Source organism: Cucurbita moschata, unplaced genomic scaffold, assembly GCF_002738365.1.
Source record: "Cucurbita moschata cultivar Rifu unplaced genomic scaffold, Cmos_1.0 Cmo_Scf00024, whole genome shotgun sequence".
Lineage (NCBI taxonomy): Eukaryota > Viridiplantae > Streptophyta > Magnoliopsida > Cucurbitales > Cucurbitaceae > Cucurbita > Cucurbita moschata.
In genome coordinates, this window is record NW_019268540.1 from 1,945,340 (window position 1) to 1,966,310 (window position 20,971).

The following is a 20,971-nucleotide window of genomic DNA, read 5'->3' on the forward strand; positions in this document are numbered from 1 at the left end:
AATATTAAAAAAAAAAAAAAAAAAAACACTGAATTATAGAGTAAGAAAAAGTAACGTGTCATGAATTTCAACCTATATGCCCCAAGAACTTCCACTATCTTCAGAGTATATGCAAGTAATGGAGATGAACCCAATAGGAAAGGACGAATTGTCTCCAATAGAAGTTCCACACAGCCTAAACATTCCAAAAAGAAAAGAAAAAAAAAAGGTTGAGAATTCAGTAACATAAACTACGCCTGACAAATTCAAAAGGCTGGTATGATTAATGCACACCTACTGAGGTGAGATTCTCCTGATTAAAGGGGCCAGCACGAGCAAGCTTTTCAATGATGTCAAGAACTTCTAACTGCACCTTGGGAGTAAAAAGCAACAGCAGACGGATGAGAATCCTAATAGCTCCAGCATTGTATACACGTTCTTTATTAGGATGAAAGGAACCCGATGGAGTTATTAAGTGAAAACTAGCTGAATTGCTCTCCATAGAACTTGATGATGGGGCGTCTTCCAAGTTCATGTATGGTGGTAGAACCATCTCAAGACAAAGTTCCAACAGTAACTGTATGACTTGCCTTTCAAACTCGACACATATCAGGCCAGACTCAGCCAGAAGATCATTAAATGTTTGAGACAAAATAACTGTGTGCAGTTTCATCCTGTTTACAGCATTATCACAGACTCCAGCTGTCACGACGCGCATTAGGTACTTAAATACCTTGATGCGATCCTCAATCGGACACTCATATGAGTCCCCTCCACTTTGGAAACTATGAAGTATAGTAAGCAAAAGAGAAAATCCGGTCACTTCACCGAAGATCCTTTGTGCAGAATTATTAACTTCCAGGATGCGCCACAAGGTTCCCATAGTTTCACATTTTGCCTCATTGTGAAGCCTATACTGAGATCCTGAAATGCTAGTGACCATTCCACTCTTCAGAATTTCAATAATGGCACTTAACTCTTCGGGATGAGCCTGGTAGAAAGAGGGAAAAAAATCAAATATTGTATAACAAACACACTCATTTAGGCACTATTAACTGATTCTGTAAGTAATTTCACATGCAAAAGCAAGGAACAAAATTTATGGCCCAAATGGCCACTCATTGCAACACCGATATTTAAGAAAAGATGGTACCTGCGCAGTATCTTCAGTGATCAAACATGACAACAACCTGAGGACCCCTTGACGATGTACATTAGACACTAGAAATGGAAGGACAATGGTCACACCATTAGATGATCGGAATGACGTTTGACTGGCATCAGCTTTCTTCAGTAAAGAGACGATACAATCCCATGCAACAGTAGTAGTACTCTCAACTTCAAAAATAGGAAACTTCCCAGAGCAAGTATCCAATAACTTGGGTGAAGCAAGAATTGTGTCCTTACTGTCCAAATGCTTCTTGAAGCTGCTGGCGCTGGATTTTTTTTCTAGCTGGTTAACATTGCCACCATGCTGGTCAGAACCCTGAAGAAACCTGTGATGCTTCAAATCATCCAACAAAACTTCTAGGACACCAACTTCTCGTAGGACTTTCTTATAATGATGGTCGAATGACAATAGTTTTACAAAAAAGGACAGTATGGTGTGCTTTAATTCCGACCTTATTGGCTGCTGCAGCAAACAACACAGTGAAAGCAATTCCTGCTCCGGTACACAATTCACAACTGTAACAGCATATTCAAGAATTTTCAAGATTATCTCTTGCAAGCTCGAAGGAAAACCAGCCATATTCAGGATGAGAAGTGGAACAGTTCGCAACTGCTGGCACAACTTGTAATTTTCCAAATGACTTGAGAATATTTTGAACATTCTATTTAAGACTTCTGCCTGCAATTCTCTGTTATCTGCTTTCAGGAAAATATCTTGCAACATTTGGACTGCTTCTAGATCTTTGACTTTATTATTCCCTTCCTCCCAAAGATCATCAGTAAGCCGATCAGACGAGGATGTTCTGCTTTTGCTATGGTCAGAGCTTTTGGAATAAGTAGATTTCGATCTTTTTCCGGAAGATGAACACTCAGATTCCTGTGGACCAGTTTGGGCTAGATTTACCAGAACATCGAGCAACCTTGACAATGTAGGGAAAAGTTGCAAGGAAGGGACATCTTGTTCCATGTAATCTTGCTTTTCTTTATCATTTGTTGGGGAGGAGACATCGGTGCCTTGAATGTGATCTTGTATTGGACTTGATTTTATAGACTGAAAAGATTGACTCCTTGGCAACGTAGAAAGAATCAATGCAAACTGGACAAGGAAGTGATAACCATGAGCATTCCGTATATCCTCCCTGAGACTTATACCATTGGCCTCTACAAGTTAAAATTGCAACAAAAGCAGCAGTTAAAAGTATTCAACATGCACTAGCCGTAGTAAATAAAACTACCATAGATCTAGAAATGTTGCTTTAAGAGAATTTTTCCTGACATTAATATCACTGATGAATCAAACCTCTCCAGATAGCTTCTAAATTGCTCGAGTTAATGGCCAAAAGAAAAGTTACTTACCAGGCCTATAAGACAATCTCACACACTCGAGTAGCAAGTCCACTATTCCCATGGTGTAAGCAGAGTCACCACAGTTAGGATCGTATTCCTTCACTGCCATCAATAGAATTTTTATCTGCACATAGAATCAACATTATGACAGTCGTACATCTGATAAACAAGAAAATTTAAGCAGATGGAATGAAAGGTAAATAAAAGGAAAATAAAAGCTCTAAGAAACAATTATAGAATAGCAAACTTTAAGCTGGACATCCAAATTTTGGGCCTCCAGTTCTTTGCATCCAGCAGACAGCCTTGAAGCATATGAAACTTGGTTTGCAACCATGCCCCCCAAAACGTTTAAGAATATTCTTTTAGTGTTGATAGTGATTTGTGGGTTTACGAAGACCTTTTAGCCTAAATTCCCAAAGCAAAGCTTTTACCCCATTGATCCATAAAAAACCTTGGCCCTCTCTTTGAAACCATGTCCACTGAAGAGCTGGAGAATTTTATTATTTACTAAAGCATCAAAAATTCTATCTCGAGCAATAGTCTCTTTCCTTGATGAAAAGTTTCCTATCTTGCTCAATCCTCCTTTCCAAAGGAATGGCCATGTTCTCTAGTAAGCTAGCTTCTTTGTGATTTCATGGTTCATATGGCTAGAAAGAAACAGTAGAACATCTTCGGGCTTATAAATTGGTTGAGGAATATGTAGGGTGCATATTTCAATAACTACAAGTACTGATATTCAAGTATTAAAACATTCGTATATCATGAAAAAAGCATACCAAGTGATGTTTGCGTATATATTTGGCAGTGCTTCCACTGTCATTGACGAGAAGAAGATTAAGTATCTGAAAATTTCATCAGAAAGAAGAAAAATCACATCTGAATATGAATTAATATCTAAATGATGAGAAAAATGCATGTGAAAAGCTAGACTCCAACATACGAAAAGTTCATAATAAATATCCCGTGATGATTAAATTAGTTTTTACCTGCATAGCATGTCTATGAAGTTGAATATTGTGCAATGGAACAAGACCTTCCATATACTGAGAGAAGACTGTCAATGACCCATTTGCAACCATTTGAAAAAGCATCTGAAGGGAGTCGTCCTCAATTAAACTTTGAGCAGCCGAAGGATGGCTGGCTAGAGCCTTCATGATGTGAACAACACTACCCTCGACCTACAGGAGAATCATACCATGAAAATAGGTAAGCTTATCAAAATCATATAACAAAATCAAGCAAGAAACAAAAATATTGACTCAATCACAATCCCCAACTATCTTGCATTTTTGTTGGGATGATAAAGTACTAATCACCCAAATACAAATTATAATAAAGGAAACATTTTCGGATGTTCCAAGCTGAAATAAAAATAATAAAACAGAAACATCATAAGAACAGGTTCATAAGCACATGAACATATGTGTCTCGTTAAGAAAAATTAGAGGTTACCTCAAGTCGGCGTCCTTGTCTACCAAGAACATTGTGCTCTTCAACTAAAGCTGATTTTTCTTCATTACTAGCAATCCTTTCCCTCTGATTGGCTTCATCAGGATCCAGGAGGGCATTGAGAATATGGATGAGACAGCAGAATATACCCGAATCAAGAAGGGATTGCTTGTCAATAGGCTGCAAAAGATTGTCTAAAAAGTAAGATTCTGAGGAAGTATCTGCACTGCTTGGTGTTATAAGCATAAAAGACACAGCCATCAGTTTCCATAGTTCTTCATTTCATGAAAACAAATAAAATGAAACAAAGATACTGAACTTAAACAGAATCTTCCTTAAGTTATAAGAAATATACCCCAGATACAAGGACTTCAACTGCAGTTAATAGATTTGCACCTGGACTAATAATATCCTGCAAAGAAGTTTATGACTTAAGTTGATTGAACAATATGTTTAATAGGTAATCTGGACGAGACAGCAAATCAGTGTAGAGCATACCTCGGCAAATTCTGCAAAATACTTCAGTACTTTTACTACATCCAAAGACCTTCTTTTACTGCTGATTTTAAGCTTCTCAATGTCTGTAACAAAAGCTCTTCCCACAACAAAAGAGAATATATGTGTTTCGACTAACCTGCAGTGCAATAAAACCCTCAAAGTCGGTCAATAAATTCAAAACAAAGAAGATTATATGTCGTTAAAGAAATGTCTAAGCCAGAGACCAACACTCATTTGCATTCTGAAAAACAACATAGAACTTGGATTTTTCAAATTCAAGGTAAATGTAAGATATCAAAGGCAGTGATATCTTACTCAAATCCCTCAAATCAATATCAAAAGTCCACAAGTTTGTTCTAAATAGTCGAATTGAAATCTCCTAATAACAAATCCAAAGTCTAAAACAAGACACGGATCTCAGATTATCACCATAAATAAATTAATAAAAATTTAACAAAATACTTTAAGCTTTCGGGATTAAAAGACAAACATAGCAGGTACTTAATAAAGCTACAGGTTCGTTATGTCATACGAAAATCATAAAAAGGATACTAAGGAACAAAAGAAAAAACTTTATCAATCAAAATGTCATTGCATTAAAAAATATTCAATCAACTGAGGTAGTCATAAGAGCAGGGGGGAGTGGTAGACATACATAGTAATTAATTGAGCTACATTAGCATGTTGCTTCACTAATCTACAAAATGTATCCACAGTCATATTCAAGGCCGCCTCTTTCTCCTGCATGGTTGATGAAGAAAGAATATCAATATCAGTGATCTATCACAACCGGTACACTGTTACCAACAAACGGCATAAAAGGCCAATGAATTAAATACAGTTACCAGTCACCTTTTCAGAGCTGGATGACCGAAATTCCTCCCAATAAAGCTTGAAGTCCGATTCCAGCTCATGTCTGCTTCTGCTTAGAAGTAAAAGATACTATGGATACTCAGATTGTATTACCAGATTCAAGCATGAACAATTGGAAAGGTACTCATAGTAGCCATAGCCCATATCCTTAATTGATTTTGGATTAGTTCATTGAAGTGCAGGTTAAGAGATATGGCTTAAGAAAAGACCAAGCGTCAGCATCAGGTGTGTTTAAGGTTTAAAAAATAGAAAACAAACAGTAACATCAAGGCCAAACGTGGAGCACTTGATCAATAAAACTTCTTTTTCTTTTCTGAAGAACAGGGCTTTCATTAAGAAGAATGAGAATCTACAGAAGGCCAAGTTTGAACCAAATAAAAAGCTAGCACACCATTCATAGAAAACAAAAAGAGAGGAAAAAAGCAACCATAGAGAAAACAGCACCAATAAGCATACACCCAATGGAGCAAGTTCAACACAACATTGCCTTAAAATATACAGGAAAACAAAAGGTAAGCATAAAGTCGCAACATATACCAGGAGAAATAGAGCAATCAACCAAAAATGACGCTCGTGCTCTAAAACTATCTTTGCGCAAAAATAAAAACGGACAATAGTTTTACGAGAAGAACTTGAAGGTAAGAAGAGCCCCCTCCGAATCCTATACACTACACTAATTCTCCTGCTTTTCACCAATAAGGAAAAGAAATTCAGCTTCTTAGGCATCCAATTAGGTACCTCAAACAAGAAGGTGCACCATCTACAAGAAATGGACTCAAAACCAAATGGTTCACAAGCAAAGAATGAATGCACAAGTTTTTGGCCTTGCACAATATAGCTTTAACCTCTTGCACTACCTAAAATAGAAAGGGAATCACAAACTTCATCTGAATATCAAACAAAGTCAACTGATAGGCTTCTAAACCCCAAAGTGGAGGAAGTATTTAAATGCTCCAAAAAAACTCTTTCGAACCAAGAAGTGAACTCAAAGTACCTCCTCCCCGGAATAATCGGAGAATAAAAATCACAATTCTGCCACAGGAGGGATAAAGCAACCAGGACATAGCTAATGATCGCACATCTCACACCTTTTGGAACATCTCTAACCGGTCGAAATCAAAGTTGTTAGAAATGATACTAACTCTATATATATCAGTTTCTGCTCGACTTTTAAGTAGAAATCTTCCGTCGACCAACATTCTTTTATCGAACTCATTATTATCAGACCATGACGCTTCCCTTCACTTATCAGTCCTAAAAAACATGAGCTTCTACCCAAATACTAACACTGACAATCTTACTGTAATCAAAGGACAAAATCAGTGATCTTCTACAAGCATGATTTATATTTTTTAGAAATTTTTTGCACGCACAGTGTCAAATGATGCACATATCCATCTCATCCATTTTGATATACACTAAGTTTTCCTCTAACTTCTTCCCATCTCATTGAGCCTAACGATTGAAGCTTGTATTGCTGACCTTAAATAAATGATAGGTCCAAAGGTTGTGATTGGTTGTGACAGCACCAAAGCTTCTTGCCATCCCTTCTGCAAGCATGTTATTCTTTTTTCTTTTTCTTCTCTCTCTTAACAACAACAGCCAAAAGAAGGTAATAATGGGAGTCATCCAGATAGAAATCCTCTAAACTTCTTTTGTTTTAATTTTTATCGTTACACAAAAAATCGGGTTTTGACACGTGCATGGAGGGGCATTTTCCGTAATAATAATCAGACACGAACCCCTTAAGAAATGTCATATCTCACACAAAAACCACATAAACATACCAGAGCCAACATAATGTTATGGATATTGGGGCATCATACCTTTAACAGCAACAAGCAGTTGCATTCAAAAACTTCCATAGAGATAATTCAACGGAACAAAAGTACATTTTACACGCTTCAAACAAATTTCAAATAATCACATCACGAATAAAATGACACATTCATCCAGCATCAACACAAACAACACAGAACGCCAAGAAATGGGAAACGGGCATTAAATAAAGGATAGTACACATTGTTCCTGTCTACAACACACATCTATTTTCGATTCAATCACAAACTCAATTCATCATTCCAATCCAAAACCCAAGAAATGGAACCAATGCGAAGCTCAGACAAGAATTGGGAAGAACAAATTTAGAAAGAAATAGAAATTGGAGGAAGTGGACCTTGCAGGCGATGAAGCGGAGCCAGGGCGACGAGCTGGATAAGACCCATGATTATCGCGGGCGGAGGAAGCGAGTATGGAAGAAGAAGAGGAGGAGGAGGAGGAGCCGACGGAGGGAGCAGAACCAGCAGAATGAGACGGAGTTAACCCAACCTTCTCTTTGATGTCCTTTAGCAATGTAACCCATTTCATCGTTTTGCCTCTGGATCCTTGAAACATACGAGCCCTCCGATTTCATCCGCCGCCGGGCGCTTCCTCACGAAACAGATCGGAACCCTTCTAGGCCAACCTAGAAGGATATCCTCAAACAACCTCACCAGCTTCAAATTCCACAAAATGCCTCACGAAATCAACAAATTCAACAAAATCAAAATCAACCGAGCTCCTCTAAATGCCTCCTCCTCCCTCAATCGATCAAATTCATAAGCAAGATCTGGAACGAAACACAAACCTATAATGAATCCGATTCCCACTGTTTTCTTCAACAGATTCCAATAATAATCTTAGTTATTTCGGTATCTTCTTGTTTTCCAGAAACGAAATTACATCCCTTAATGCATCAAAGGAAGTAACAGAACGCGGACTTCCGTTAGAGAAAGGCAAAAAGAAAAGGAAAAACCAAAACGAACAAACAGCCACAGGCACAGCCAAGCTTGAAATCTCTCTCTCTCTCTCTCTCTCTCTCTCTCTCTCTTGTTCTTCGTTCTGTGATTTTTTTGATTTTCGGACGGCCACTCCGCTCCTTGTTTCTCGCTCTATATCCTTCTTCGTTTTCCATTTCCATTTCCATTCACGTCGATATCTTTACAAGATTGAAACTCGATCGACTGCGTCAATATGGATCCACGTCTACGATTTTGCCACGTGTCTGCCCAAGATTTACGCTCAAGACGTGGGGGCCTCTTTTCTCACTGGGCCCCGCTTCGGGGCTTTTCTGCAAACAAAAATCGAACCCTTTAATTAAATTTAATTTTCTTTTTTTTTTTTTCTTTTTTAATTGCTTTATTAATTTTATCATTTCACGTCATCACCTCTTTCCTTATTTTGCTTTTTTTAATGATTTATTGTTTTTCTTTTTCTTTTTTTTTTCTTTTTTGCTAAATATACAAAGGAATCCCTAATTTATGGGTAATTCTTCATTTTATTCTCAATTTTTTAAATTTTTAATTCTATCCTTAATTATTAAAAATTATTGATTAAAATTTTAGTATATGGTTTGATAATATTTAATATATGAATTTTTTTTATCTATTAAAAAAATTTAACGTTTCCATCCATACAAATCAATTTATTATAGTTGACACTTTATTTAAATACGGTAATAAAATTAAATTTAATAAAAATTATTTTTTATTAACAAATTGGGTTTCTTTAAGGAATATCATATTAATATTATTTAATTTGTTAAAAATAAAATGGAATTTAAACGTGCGGTTTTGGAGTCAAGTCCATTCATGTAAAATATGAAAGCTCGCCAAATTTGGTGTCAATCGTAAATTGAACAGAAGCTCCAAAACATTGTATGCTCGTTCGCCAAAATCAAGAAAAATATTAAAAATGCCTCAAAATGTACTATGGGGAGGCATACGGTCAATTCTCCACCACCCTTTGAATCTATAGCCTAAGCGAGCTACCATGTAGCACATGCGTGTGTTACAGTGAAGGCAAGTGTTCCAATACGAGTGTCTCGAGCGCGACTTCCTTTGAAATGGGTCTTTTAAGGATAGTATCGGGCGGCATGGGTGTGACACTATTGCGCCCTAGCCTGAGTGTTGTAAATAACATGGCATGGACACAAGAGGGTCAATACCTCGATAAAAACCGAAAAAATGTAGTTAAATCACCACAAAACGCTACAAAAAAACGAAACATGATTGTTGCACCTCTACCTGTGAGTTGTCATCAATCATAACAGAGTGCAAAAAAACGTAATATAAGAACCCGACCCCTTATACACATTAGAGATAATAAATCAGTTGAAAGAGCACCAACCTGACAATTATCCGTATGAATGAACTGAGACTACATCGGTAAAAAAAAAATAATTAAAACGATAATTACTATTTATACAAATAAATAATTATAATTTTGTATAATAGGTGGAAATTAATATTTGAAAGAAATATCTGGCCATGAGGAATATATTCGAAACATATATTTATTAAATGAGAGAAACAGAGACAGAGTAGCTACCTAGGAGTGAGTGCATTAAATATGAAGAATTATTTTTTTTTCTTTTTTCAGTTAATCAAATAAATACATGTAAATTATGAAAATTAATGTATTTTAACCACTTGACCAATATTAACAAAATTTTAAAATATTGATAATAAATTAAATTATTTATTCCCTATTAAAAAATTTAAAGAATTTGTAAGACAATGTGTAACACCCGAGTAAAATAGGGGTACATGAATGAACCAAGGCAACATTTGAATGAGAATGAGACGATTAAGAAAGTTAACAAGGTGGAAACTTCTAGGAAAAAACTTCGAATTGGGAGGGCGATCCTCTCGGTGAACTGACCGTACCCCAAACGAACACAGGCGAACAAGTAGAGTATACTAGGGCACTTGAGAGAACCATGTCGAAGGAACTCGGCAAAATGACCCCGTAACTTCGGGAGAAGGGGTGCTCTCCTATATTTTGATTAGGAAAGCGGCACATACCAGGGGGGTAGCGACTGTTTATTAAAAACACAGGATTCTGCTAAGTGGTAACACGATGTATAGAGTTTGACACTTGCCCGGTGCTGGAAGTTCGGAAGAAGAAGTGAAGAAACGCTTAAAGGAAATGAAAGTTACTATCTATACCATTAACGTGCACATTCCTTATCAGTGACTCAATCATACAAACTTCACAGTCGAACATATTTTATGTTGGGTGATCTCCTAAAAATTGTACTAAAATGCATGCGGGTGAAAACAAAACATGTTGAAATGACTCGAGTGTCATACAAAAATTCCACAACAAAAAAGTCAACATTTTTACACGAGTTCATCCAAATCGAAGAAAGTTTTTAAAAAAACCGATGGATTGAATTGACGAGATCAATCGTGCAAAGAAAAAAATGGATTAGGTCAATTTGCAACACAAATTGAGCTTGGTTCACACCACCACTTGGAGAGAACGATGAAAGTCAAACAGCCTAGAAGAGAACAAATCGTTTAAGCAACGCTAGAATTTCCATACATTTTTTTTTTTAAATATTTCAAAATTATTTTTAAAAAATTATTACTGTATTATAATTATAAATTTAAAATTAAATTATAATCTTCTAAAAAATATATAATAATAATTATTATTATTTTGTGTTGAAATAAAATAAAATAAAATTTTAAAGAGAAATAAAAATAGGTTGATTTTTCCATTAAATCAGAAGCAGGCTTATTAGAAGAAGTCCAAAATGAATATTATAAAAAATATAAATAAATAATTTATTCACTCATTCCACCCACCACCAATTTAATAATAATTTATGACTTGGAACCATAGGTGTAGTATTTATTTATGATTATTAATTATTAATTCACGTGCTTACATTTCATAACCAAATTTCTTTAGTTTAGGTTTTTTAGGATTCGGTGGATGAAATAAATTCAACAAATACTTTTAATTTTGAATAATTATTGATATTTCAAACCTATTTATTTATTTTTAATTAATTAAGAAAAATATCAATATTGAATAATATTTAGTTGTTTTTATTTATAATTTCATTAATTACTCCAAATTCTTTTGTTTCCATAATTTTGTTATCTCCGGTAAAACCACAACCATAGCTCTCTTGACTTTGTTTTGGGCTTCTCCAAAATGACTCATGTCAATGGAGATAGTATTCCTTGATTATAAACTCATAATCATTCTCTAAATTAGGCGATGTGGGACTTTGATCATCCAACAATTATAAAGTAAAATTTAAATTTAAATACTCGAAGATTAAAAAACGGGATATAAATATTAAAAATTTATAGCGACATTTCAACCTAGGATTAGAAAGATATAAAATGTAAAGTGACGGGGGAAGATAATTAATTATGATTATTGATTGGACAAAATTGGATATTAATAATAACATTAATTTACACCTTCCTTTTATGCCCTTTACACCTGTCCTTTCTGAAGCTTCCATTACCATAATCTTATTAAGTCAAATCTTTCAAGCATTGGCCCCTCATTCCCCCACCGTAATATCTACAAGAAAATAAAATTAAAAAAAATGACGGGGGCAATTTCGGTAATTGGACCAAAATTAATATTTATTCTAATTAATTAATTACCTATTTCATTTATTACAGTTTAATTTTTTTTAGTTCGATTTAAAAATATGACTTATTAATGGATGGTAATAAATTATAAAATTCTTTTATTTTTTTATTTTTTGATGTAATTTTTTAAATCCATCTGGAAAATTAGCGCGTGGGCACGGCGCGTGGACGACAGTGATTTAATTTATAAAGTGAGAGAGTGGGGTTGAATAATAGAGAAAAGGGAAGTAAAATAGAAAAAGAGATTTGGGTTGGGGTCCCACGTGCCTAAGAAGCGCGTGAAAGTGGGTCCCATCGAAATTTGATTACAGCAGCGCGAATGCGAATGAGAAAAATATTTATTTTTTGGTCCCTTATCTAATTTTAATTTCGCTTTCATACTTTTGAAAATCCCCTTCCCCCCATTTTCCATTTTTTTTAAAATTTTATAAATAATTCCTGTTATTTTGATTTATTCATTAATTTTTTTAAATCAAACAATATATGCAATTTTTTTTATAGATATTTTTTTATTATTTTAAGTGTCGATGATTTAATTTTGTATTGTTGAGTGTTATACAGAAGTTTTATCTGATGTGTCACACACAGTATTAAAAAAATTATATTTTAATAAAAAAACGAGTAAAATAACATAATTTAATTTCGTACTCTATCTTGACTTTTTAGGATGTAATTGAATGGTCAATAATTTTTTTTTTTATCCACGAGATATTTGAATATCTTTTAAAATGCAACATGGGACAGGAAAATATAAAAAAAAGATTTCCATCATATTTAATTCTACATGAGATTTGGATAATAACAAATATGCAAGGGTGACATTAAAAAATAAATATTACTACAAATAAAATCCATGTATATTAAAATTATTAAACGTTATGCTTAACGTCTTAAAGTTAGTGGGGACAAATATTCAAATTTTGAATATTCTTGAGGGTCTGCATTGTAAATGACGCCTGATTCCTCTCCAATCATATTTAAATAATAATAATAATAATAAACGTATATAATTCAGCTTTTTAATTATATTGATTCAAAAATAATAATTAAATTTGTAAATTATTTGACACGTTCGAGTAAACGAGGGACGTGATTGAACCGAAACCCTGTTTGAACAAGAGTAATACAGGTACGTGAAAACAGTGATGGAAGAATATTTGAAATAATTGATAGTTATTGTCTATAGTAAAAATGCGCATTTTTTTTAAAAGACATGATAATAAGAACTTTACAGTTAGACCGTGACGATAAAATAAAATAATGTATGATAAGCATAAAATTCAGGATTTTAAAATGTTATTTATTTATTTTATTACCCAATTTTATGTAAAATAATAAAATGTAATTAACCATATTAGGTGTGGGCCAACAGCTACGGGCCTTATGGGCCGTTTTATGTTTGGCCCAATAGATCACGTGTCTGGAAAATACCATTGGCCTGGTGTTGATTAGAGGTGTACGTTCAATGCAACAACCCGACAACTCGGACCAACCCAACCCAAACTATAAAGGTCGGGTTGGTTTGGATTAGCATTTCGAATAGGGTCAGGTTTATTTTTCTGAACCTGAACTGAATCGGTTCGATTTCGAGTTTGTGGATAAAACCTTCGAGTTGACCCGAACCAAATAAAAAATATATAAATTATATTAAAGATTTTCCGTATAAATAGGTTTGCGAGAGTGGTACCTCGGCCTCTCCACACCCATACTAGATATACATTTTTTTTTTATTATTATTTTGTTTAATTTCTTTTATTGTTTTTAATTTCTTATTTTGTTGAGCTTAGGCGATCTAACTTTATCAAAATTACGCCATATTGAAATTAAAATATATTATAGTATTTTTATTTTTGTTATATATAACATTTTAAACTAATTATTTTTATTGTTTATTTAATTTAAATATTTTATAGTATTTTTATTTTTATTATATAACATATTTAAACTAATCGTTTTTATTGTTTATTTAATTTGATAATGTATCCTTATATTTTTCTTACTTTAACCAATTTTCAACAAATATCGGTATGTATCTGTCTTTAGTTTTATGACGATATTGAACTATGTTGATATGTTATAATTTTCGTTTGTTGTTTTTTATTATTTCGGTATTCAGCTGTTTTATAACGACGTTCAACTATGTTAATATGTTACCATTTTTGTTTATTGTTTTTTATTTATATTTTTATGTGAATAATTATAGATCCATTTGGGTTTTGTCTGTGAACTTTTAATATATTTTATTGGATTGTGAATAAATAAAACTTAAATTTTTTTTTGACAACCTAACTCGAAAATAGAGAGTTGGGTTACCAATTCAAAGGTTGAGTAAAAAAAAAATTATAATAGTGATTAAAGACGGAGTATATTTAAAATAATTTTCTAAATGCTTAATTAAATTTTTTTAAAAAAATTGTTTTTAAGCATTTATAAAATCATTATAAATTTATCTAAACTTGTATTTAGTTCTTAATTTTTTTTTTATTTATTTTTAATAAGAGGAACGTATTAAATATAAAAGTGGGAGTTATAAGCTTATTAGACCACTTTGGAGAGCTTCCATCTCTCTCTGCTCTCGAAAGGCGCGGTACTTGGCGCTCTCCTAGTGACAGTCGAGCCTCAACTCCACACGAATTCTTGATCAATGGACGATAATCTGCGAATCCAACGCTTCGAAGTTCCTCCGTCGGCAGAAGACTTCGATTCTCTCATAGAATCTCGCAACGTTCCCGCTGTAATGTTTATGATAGTTCCTCTGATTTTGATTCTTCGGTAATGGCATTGCTTTAGCTTTCGTTTCTTATGTTCTATGGCTCCGAAGGTTCTCGTTGGATGCGTTAAGGACTGGAGAGCTATACTGGAGTGGAATCCATACCATGGCGGTCTTGACAATTTGCAGGTTATCTTTCAACTTCCGTCATCTTCCCAGTCAGCTTAAGCTAGCTATACTTGGCGATTCGTTAAGCTGCAGATTTTCTTACCGAGCTAGCTTAGGTCTTTTAGCTTTGATTGTAATTAATTAGAGGATTTTAGCTGGTTATTAAATTGTGTTTGTAAATTGAACATTAGGAATGTGCTGGATCCTGCACAGTGGAAGCCATGCTCACTAGAACGGCTCCAGTTTTTTATGGTGACCTTAGAAGCCATGAGAGAGTACGATCCTTATCAGGATTCTTTAATTTTTAATTTTGAAGTTCAAGTTTAAGGATATTTTTCTTTGATTCTGATGAATGTATCTATCTTTCCTAGGTTCCGCTTCCATTTTCTACTTTTATTCAATTTTGCAAGCAGCGTCTGCAAGAAAGGAATGAAGAAAATGTTGTTTCCACTGAATCAAATTCTAACAGGACGACCTATCCTGACATGGAGAAAGGCTGCTTGCCTTTTGAAGATGATTCTAAAAAATTATACTTAGCACAGGTTGAAGAGCTTTGGTATATTTGATAGATATAGTAAATAATTCTGCTAATTGTATTATGAGCTTTAATATCTGCTCGTGTCTAATTCAGGTGCCAATATTGGATGTTATAAACGAAGAAAGGGCACAATTGGCACCTCTGAGACAAGATATTCAAACAGTTTGTATATTTCTCTTCCTTAAGCTACATGTTATCGTAGTTCGTTTTTATATTGCTTAATATCTAACACCATTTTGTTGATGTGAATTGTGAAGCCTGCTTTTCTGGAGAAAAAGAAGTTAGCCTCTATAAACCTTTGGATGAACAGTGCTCAATCTAGGTCAAGTACTCACTATGACCCTCACCATAATGTTCTATGCATAGTTTCTGGCAGTAAACAAGGTTAGTCCTTGATTATCTTCCGTTACCCTGATTCCAATTGCACATGTTTCTCATTCCACTATATACGTGTGATGCTTTTCTCTGTCTTTCCCCAATAGAAGAATGTGGCGTCTTATAATTCTTCATTTTCTTATATTGTCAACATTAAAGATCATAGAACTCATGGCTTGTTGATGTGTTAATTTGCTAGTACTCATGTACTAGTTTTTGTCGTTTGGTCTCCACTTTTGGTCAGTCTATGTAACGACCTATGTCCAAGATTTGGAATTCAGGTTCGGCATTTGATAACCCCAACATTCCTTTGTATCCCCCACGACATGGTCACGTTACTTATTCCTTTCTCTTAAAAGTGAAGACTATTCCCAAAGATCAATATGAGTTCAATTACATGCATCTTAGGAAAACTTCCAGGAGGTCACCCAACAAAGAATTGATCCAAGCAAAGCACGGTTAGCCTTGGAGTTCCTATGATTGAGCCATCGAAAAAAAGGTGTACTTCGTATAGATAGCAACGTTCAATTCTTTTGAACCTTTCTTAACCATTCTATCCTTAGGACTGTTCTCATTCGGATATAGTCTCGATTCATTTATGTACACCTCCTTTATTCAGGTGTCACAACCTCATTATTATTATTATTATTTATTTTTACTTTCATTCATCTTAATGAAAGTTGGGTTACTATTTTGTTTATTTATTTTCCACTTAAAAGAAGAAAGATCGAGAAGCCTACTCAATCAATCTCCCGCCTAAAGAGTAAAAATGAAAAGGCAGAGGTTCATGTTACCTATTGTCTCTTGTAACTGTGAAATTACCTTAGTCTACTGTTCAGCTTCTTCAATTCAATTCTTCCGCCTATTCAAAGCGGGGATGTACAAAATCAAGAAAAATCCCTCAACGTATCATAATCCTTCACAAAATAAATTTTAACAACAAACTTAGTTTTCACTCTATGATGGTCAACCTCATAATTCTGGAGTAAAGTTGTATTGTGAACCTAAGCACTTCGATTAGTACTATCATCATCAAGGCAATGTATAGGGCATGCAAAAACTTTGGGTAAATAAGGGCATTTCACATCCAATGACAGATGGCTATAGCGATGGAATAAATACATCCATAATGTTTGAAATCTGTAAATTTCCGTGTTTACTTGCGTTAGTTAGATATGCCTTTTTTTTTTTTTTTTATCCAACTCACTTTGATATAATATAAATACCTACTAGCTTTATGTTTCCAGTCATTTTGTGGCCCCCTTCTTCTACTCCCTCGCTGTACCCGATGCATATTTATGGAGAGGCCTCTAATCATAGGTAAAGTACTTCTTTGTTGCTTTTTCATGTTTGTTTGCTTAAACAGTTTCAGTATTTGTTCTTGTTTTGAATATATTAAAAAGACTAAGTTCATTCCATATTGCCAATTTCAACTTTTGGTTCTAGTGGTAGTAGTTTAATGAATCGGTGTCTTCAACATCTTTAATTTATATTGTATGTGTATATATTTTCATAATTGTGAATATTGAACCATCCTAAATCTTAATTTATTTTTTCAGCTCTGTTACTTTAGAAAAGCCCGACTATTCACTTTATCCAAGAGCAAAATATTCCATGAAATCCTCTCAGACCGTTATGCTTCATGCTGGTGATGCACTTTTTATTCCAGAAGGCTGGTAAGTAATAAGGTCTAGTATCATGTGTTACTCCACAATAAATGTGCCCCAGTAGGGTAATAAGCTCATTACAGCACCCCTCGGAAACACACAAACACAAACAATACACATTACGAAAAATATACACTTTTCTAAACACCAACTGAAACGAAAATCACACTACTCAAATAACCACTAGGTACACACTTACACAAACTAACAATAAAACTCCCTCATCATAAGACCTCTACAAACCCTCTATCCTTACCCATATCACATTTCCCATTACAAACATCAAAAATCATAAAAACATCACTAAATCCTACTATCTGATACCACAATCAAAGATACATCACCATTCTCACAAACACAAACATAAAAGTACTCCACAATAAATGTGCCCCAGTAGGGTAATAAGCTCATTACAGCACCCCTCGGAAACACACAAACACAAACAATACACATTACGAAAAATATACACTTTTCTAAACACCAACTGAAACGAAAATCACACTACTCAAATAACCACTAGGTACACACTTACACAAACTAACAATAAAACTCCCTCATCATAAGACCTCTACAAACCCTCTATCCTTACCCATATCACATTTCCCATTACAAACATCAAAAATCATAAAAACATCACTAAATCCTACTATCTGATACCACAATCAAAGATACATCACCATTCTCAATAACACAAACATAAAAGTACTCCACAATAAATGTGCCCCAGTAGGGTAATAAGCTCATTACAGCACCCCTCGGAAACACACAAACACAAACAATACACATTACGAAAAATATACACTTTTCTAAACACCAACTGAAACGAAAATCACACTACTCAAATAACCACTAGGTTCACACTTACACAAACTAACAATAAAACTCCCTCATCATAAGACCTCTACAAACCCTCTATCCTTACCCATATCACATTTCCCATTACAAACATCAAAAATCATAAAAACATCACTAAATCCTACTATCTGATACCACAATCAAAGATACATCACCATTCTCACAAACACAAACATAAAAGTACTCCACAATAAATGTGCCCCAGTAGGGTAATAAGCTCATTACAGCACCCCTCGGAAACACACAAACACAAACAATACACATTACGAAAAATATACACTTTTCTAAACACCAACTGAAACGAAAATCACACTACTCAAATAACCACTAGGTACACACTTACACAAACTAACAATAAAACTCCCTCATCATAAGACCTCTACAAACCCTCTATCCTTACCCATATCACATTTCCCATTACAAACATCAAAAATCATAAAAACATCACTAAATCCTACTATCTGATACCACAATCAAAGATACATCACCATTCTCACAAACACAAACATAAAAGTACTCCACAATAAATGTGCCCCAGTAGGGTAATAAGCTCATTACAGCACCCCTCGGAAACACACAAACACAAACAATACACATTACGAAAAATATACACTTTTCTAAACACCAACTGAAACGAAAATCACACTACTCAAATAACCACTAGGTTCACACTTACACAAACTAACAATAAAACTCCCTCATCATAAGACCTCTACAAACCCTCTATCCTTACCCATATCACATTTCCCATTACAAACATCAAAAATCATAAAAACATCACTAAATCCTACTATCTGATACCATAATCAAAGATACATCACCATTCTCACAAACACAAACATCTAACTATAACCTAGTTATACCTACTCCTTAACCCAATGCCACCATTCTCAATAACCTGAAAGGAAAACTAAGCATTCGGAAGCAGTTGACAAGGGAATCAGAGAATATGTAAGACCCATAAGTGAAGGAGATCAGCTGTCAGACTCTAAAGCATATGAAGAGCATTGAATAGACTCTCCTGTAAAAGAGAGAGTGAGATAAAGAATATGAGAGTCACCCCCAAGGAATTCTCATCATTTAGTTAGGGAGAAGATAGATCAAATAAGCACAGTAGCAGTGACGAGCCGAAGGTGCGAAGTTGGATGAATCTCCAGTCCTTCTGACTCTATTACCCGACCTGCTATCCTCGTAAATAGGTGAGGGATCAAAAAGAAAAGCTAAGGCAATGGAATTTACCGACAGGGGAAAGAGCGAAGCAGCGAGCCGCATTCTCTTCCATCCTTCATGCCGAGTTTACAGTGAAAGAAGAGAGAGGCAATGGAATGATGAGAGTTGTAGAGGTGAATGAGAAAGAAAGAACCAAACAAAGACTGACCTTTAGACTGACTGAATAGGGTGACTCCGGGATTGACAATATCCTTCCGAAGCCTTCCAGTTCTTAATTTCAAACTTGTTGTCACCTCTAAGGGGATTTTTCTCGTCATTCTTCTTCTCCTCCTTATTGTTACTAGTAAAAGTTGAAGAACTCCTATCTTGGATATAAAAAAAACAGCCCAACAAAATTCCCCCACTCCAATCTGGTGAGCAAAAATGAATCCCAATGTATGTGTGTGTCTACTTCTCAATCATTGGCCTAAGAACATAATCTGGGCCTATTAGTCCTATGACAACTTTATACGAAATTCTGGTTAAAGTGATTGTTGCATTTGAAAAGTCTTGGCTTTTTAGATTCTTTTCTATTCTTTCCTTGAGTTTGGTTTTTGACAAAAGTAAAAAACTAAATACTTGGTCGGGTGTTTTTCTTTACACATCTACATGTGTATTTGACTCTTTGTGGAAGGGACTCACAATCTCAACTAGGATCCCATTTGCGAGCAAGATGATTGAGAAACTTATGAGAATTCTTGTGGTAGGCGGTTGAGGAAGGGGGAGGATCCCAGTTGGTTAAGTGGGATTTGTTGGTGAAGTCAGATGAGCTTGGAGGTTTGGGCATTAGGAGATTGAGATTGTGCAACGAGGCTCTTTTGGCTTAGTGGTTGTGGTGTTTTATGTAATTTGACACTCTGTGGTATAAAGTGATTGTGAGTAGGTATGACCCTCACCCTTTTGAGTGGATTTCGAGTGGGGAGTTGAGGGCCGTAGTAAAAACCTAAGGAAACAATCTCCTCCTTTTTTGCCCCTTGGTTTCTTAGTTTATTCGGTGTTGTGTAGGGGAAGGTTAAAAGGTCTATTTTTGGGAAGATCTTTGGTAGGTGATAAACCTGAGTGCATCTTATTCCCCCATCTCTATTCCCTTTCAGAAAAGAGGTTGCATTCGGTGGCTTCTGTGTTGTCTTCCCCGATCTCTCTTCTTCAATCTCTCTAGGGTTTTGTCGTCCTTAACTGATAGGGAGGTGATTAGGGTTTCATTTTCTTTTTGTAATATATACTCCATTCTTCTTCTACAGGTTTCATCAGGTTGATAGTGACGATTTAACCATTGCTGTTAACTTTTGGTGGCAGTCGCACCTGATGTCTAGCATGTCAGAGCACATGGATGCATATTACTTGCGTAGAATATTGAGAAGGTAATTTAGTTTCTAGCGTCTTGGGTGTACAACTTCAAATGTAAACTAACCCGACGTCTTTTTGTTTCATATCTGATTCTGCTCGTTCAATGACTGGCAATTCAAAGATTGATGGACAAAGAAATGGTATGCAGTAATGTTATTATCTTATTTCTTGGGGATTGTTCATTAACTTTTTTAAGGCTAAATATGCAATTTAGTCATTGAAATGTGCCATTTCAATTGTCTCTGCACCTTGTATTCAAAGCTTGGTGTGAATTACAACAGAAGAAAAAAAAAAAAAAAAAAAAAAAAAAAAAAAAAAAAAAAAAAAAAAAAAAAAAAAAAAA

At 34.7% G+C, this 20,971-nt stretch overlaps 2 protein-coding genes across 4 annotated transcripts in view; one reads left to right on the forward strand and one right to left on the reverse strand.

Moving 5' to 3' along the window:
• LOC111461048 (protein SPIRRIG) overlaps nt 1-8,278 on the reverse strand; it is an 18,023-nt gene extending 9,745 nt beyond the window's left edge. The window contains exons 1-12 of the mRNA XM_023104481.1: nt 7,493-8,278; nt 5,296-5,365; nt 5,099-5,184; nt 4,444-4,579; nt 4,301-4,357; nt 3,949-4,125; nt 3,483-3,674; nt 3,273-3,338; nt 2,506-2,620; nt 1,133-2,310; nt 274-970; nt 73-175 (exon numbers count right to left, since the gene is read on the reverse strand). Of these exons, the coding sequence (XP_022960249.1) occupies nt 73-175; nt 274-970; nt 1,133-2,310; nt 2,506-2,620; nt 3,273-3,338; nt 3,483-3,674; nt 3,949-4,125; nt 4,301-4,357; nt 4,444-4,579; nt 5,099-5,184; nt 5,296-5,365; nt 7,493-7,710 (3,095 nt within the window). The 5' untranslated portion in view covers nt 7,711-8,278. The remainder of the gene's footprint in view (nt 1-72; nt 176-273; nt 971-1,132; nt 2,311-2,505; nt 2,621-3,272; nt 3,339-3,482; nt 3,675-3,948; nt 4,126-4,300; nt 4,358-4,443; nt 4,580-5,098; nt 5,185-5,295; nt 5,366-7,492) is intronic.
• A 6,030-nt stretch (nt 8,279-14,308) lies between these two features.
• The window catches only part of LOC111460965, a 13,466-nt gene continuing 6,803 nt past the window's right edge, over nt 14,309-20,971 (forward strand). For all 3 annotated transcript variants that reach the window (XM_023104355.1, XM_023104357.1, XM_023104358.1), the window contains exons 1-10: nt 14,309-14,493; nt 14,581-14,658; nt 14,829-14,912; nt 15,009-15,179; nt 15,269-15,337; nt 15,433-15,559; nt 16,798-16,870; nt 17,110-17,226; nt 20,523-20,642; nt 20,750-20,768. In XM_023104355.1, coding sequence (XP_022960123.1) covers nt 14,404-14,493; nt 14,581-14,658; nt 14,829-14,912; nt 15,009-15,179; nt 15,269-15,337; nt 15,433-15,559; nt 16,798-16,870; nt 17,110-17,226; nt 20,523-20,642; nt 20,750-20,768 — 948 coding nt within the window. In that variant the 5' untranslated portion in view covers nt 14,309-14,403. The remainder of the gene's footprint in view (nt 14,494-14,580; nt 14,659-14,828; nt 14,913-15,008; nt 15,180-15,268; nt 15,338-15,432; nt 15,560-16,797; nt 16,871-17,109; nt 17,227-20,522; nt 20,643-20,749; nt 20,769-20,971) is intronic.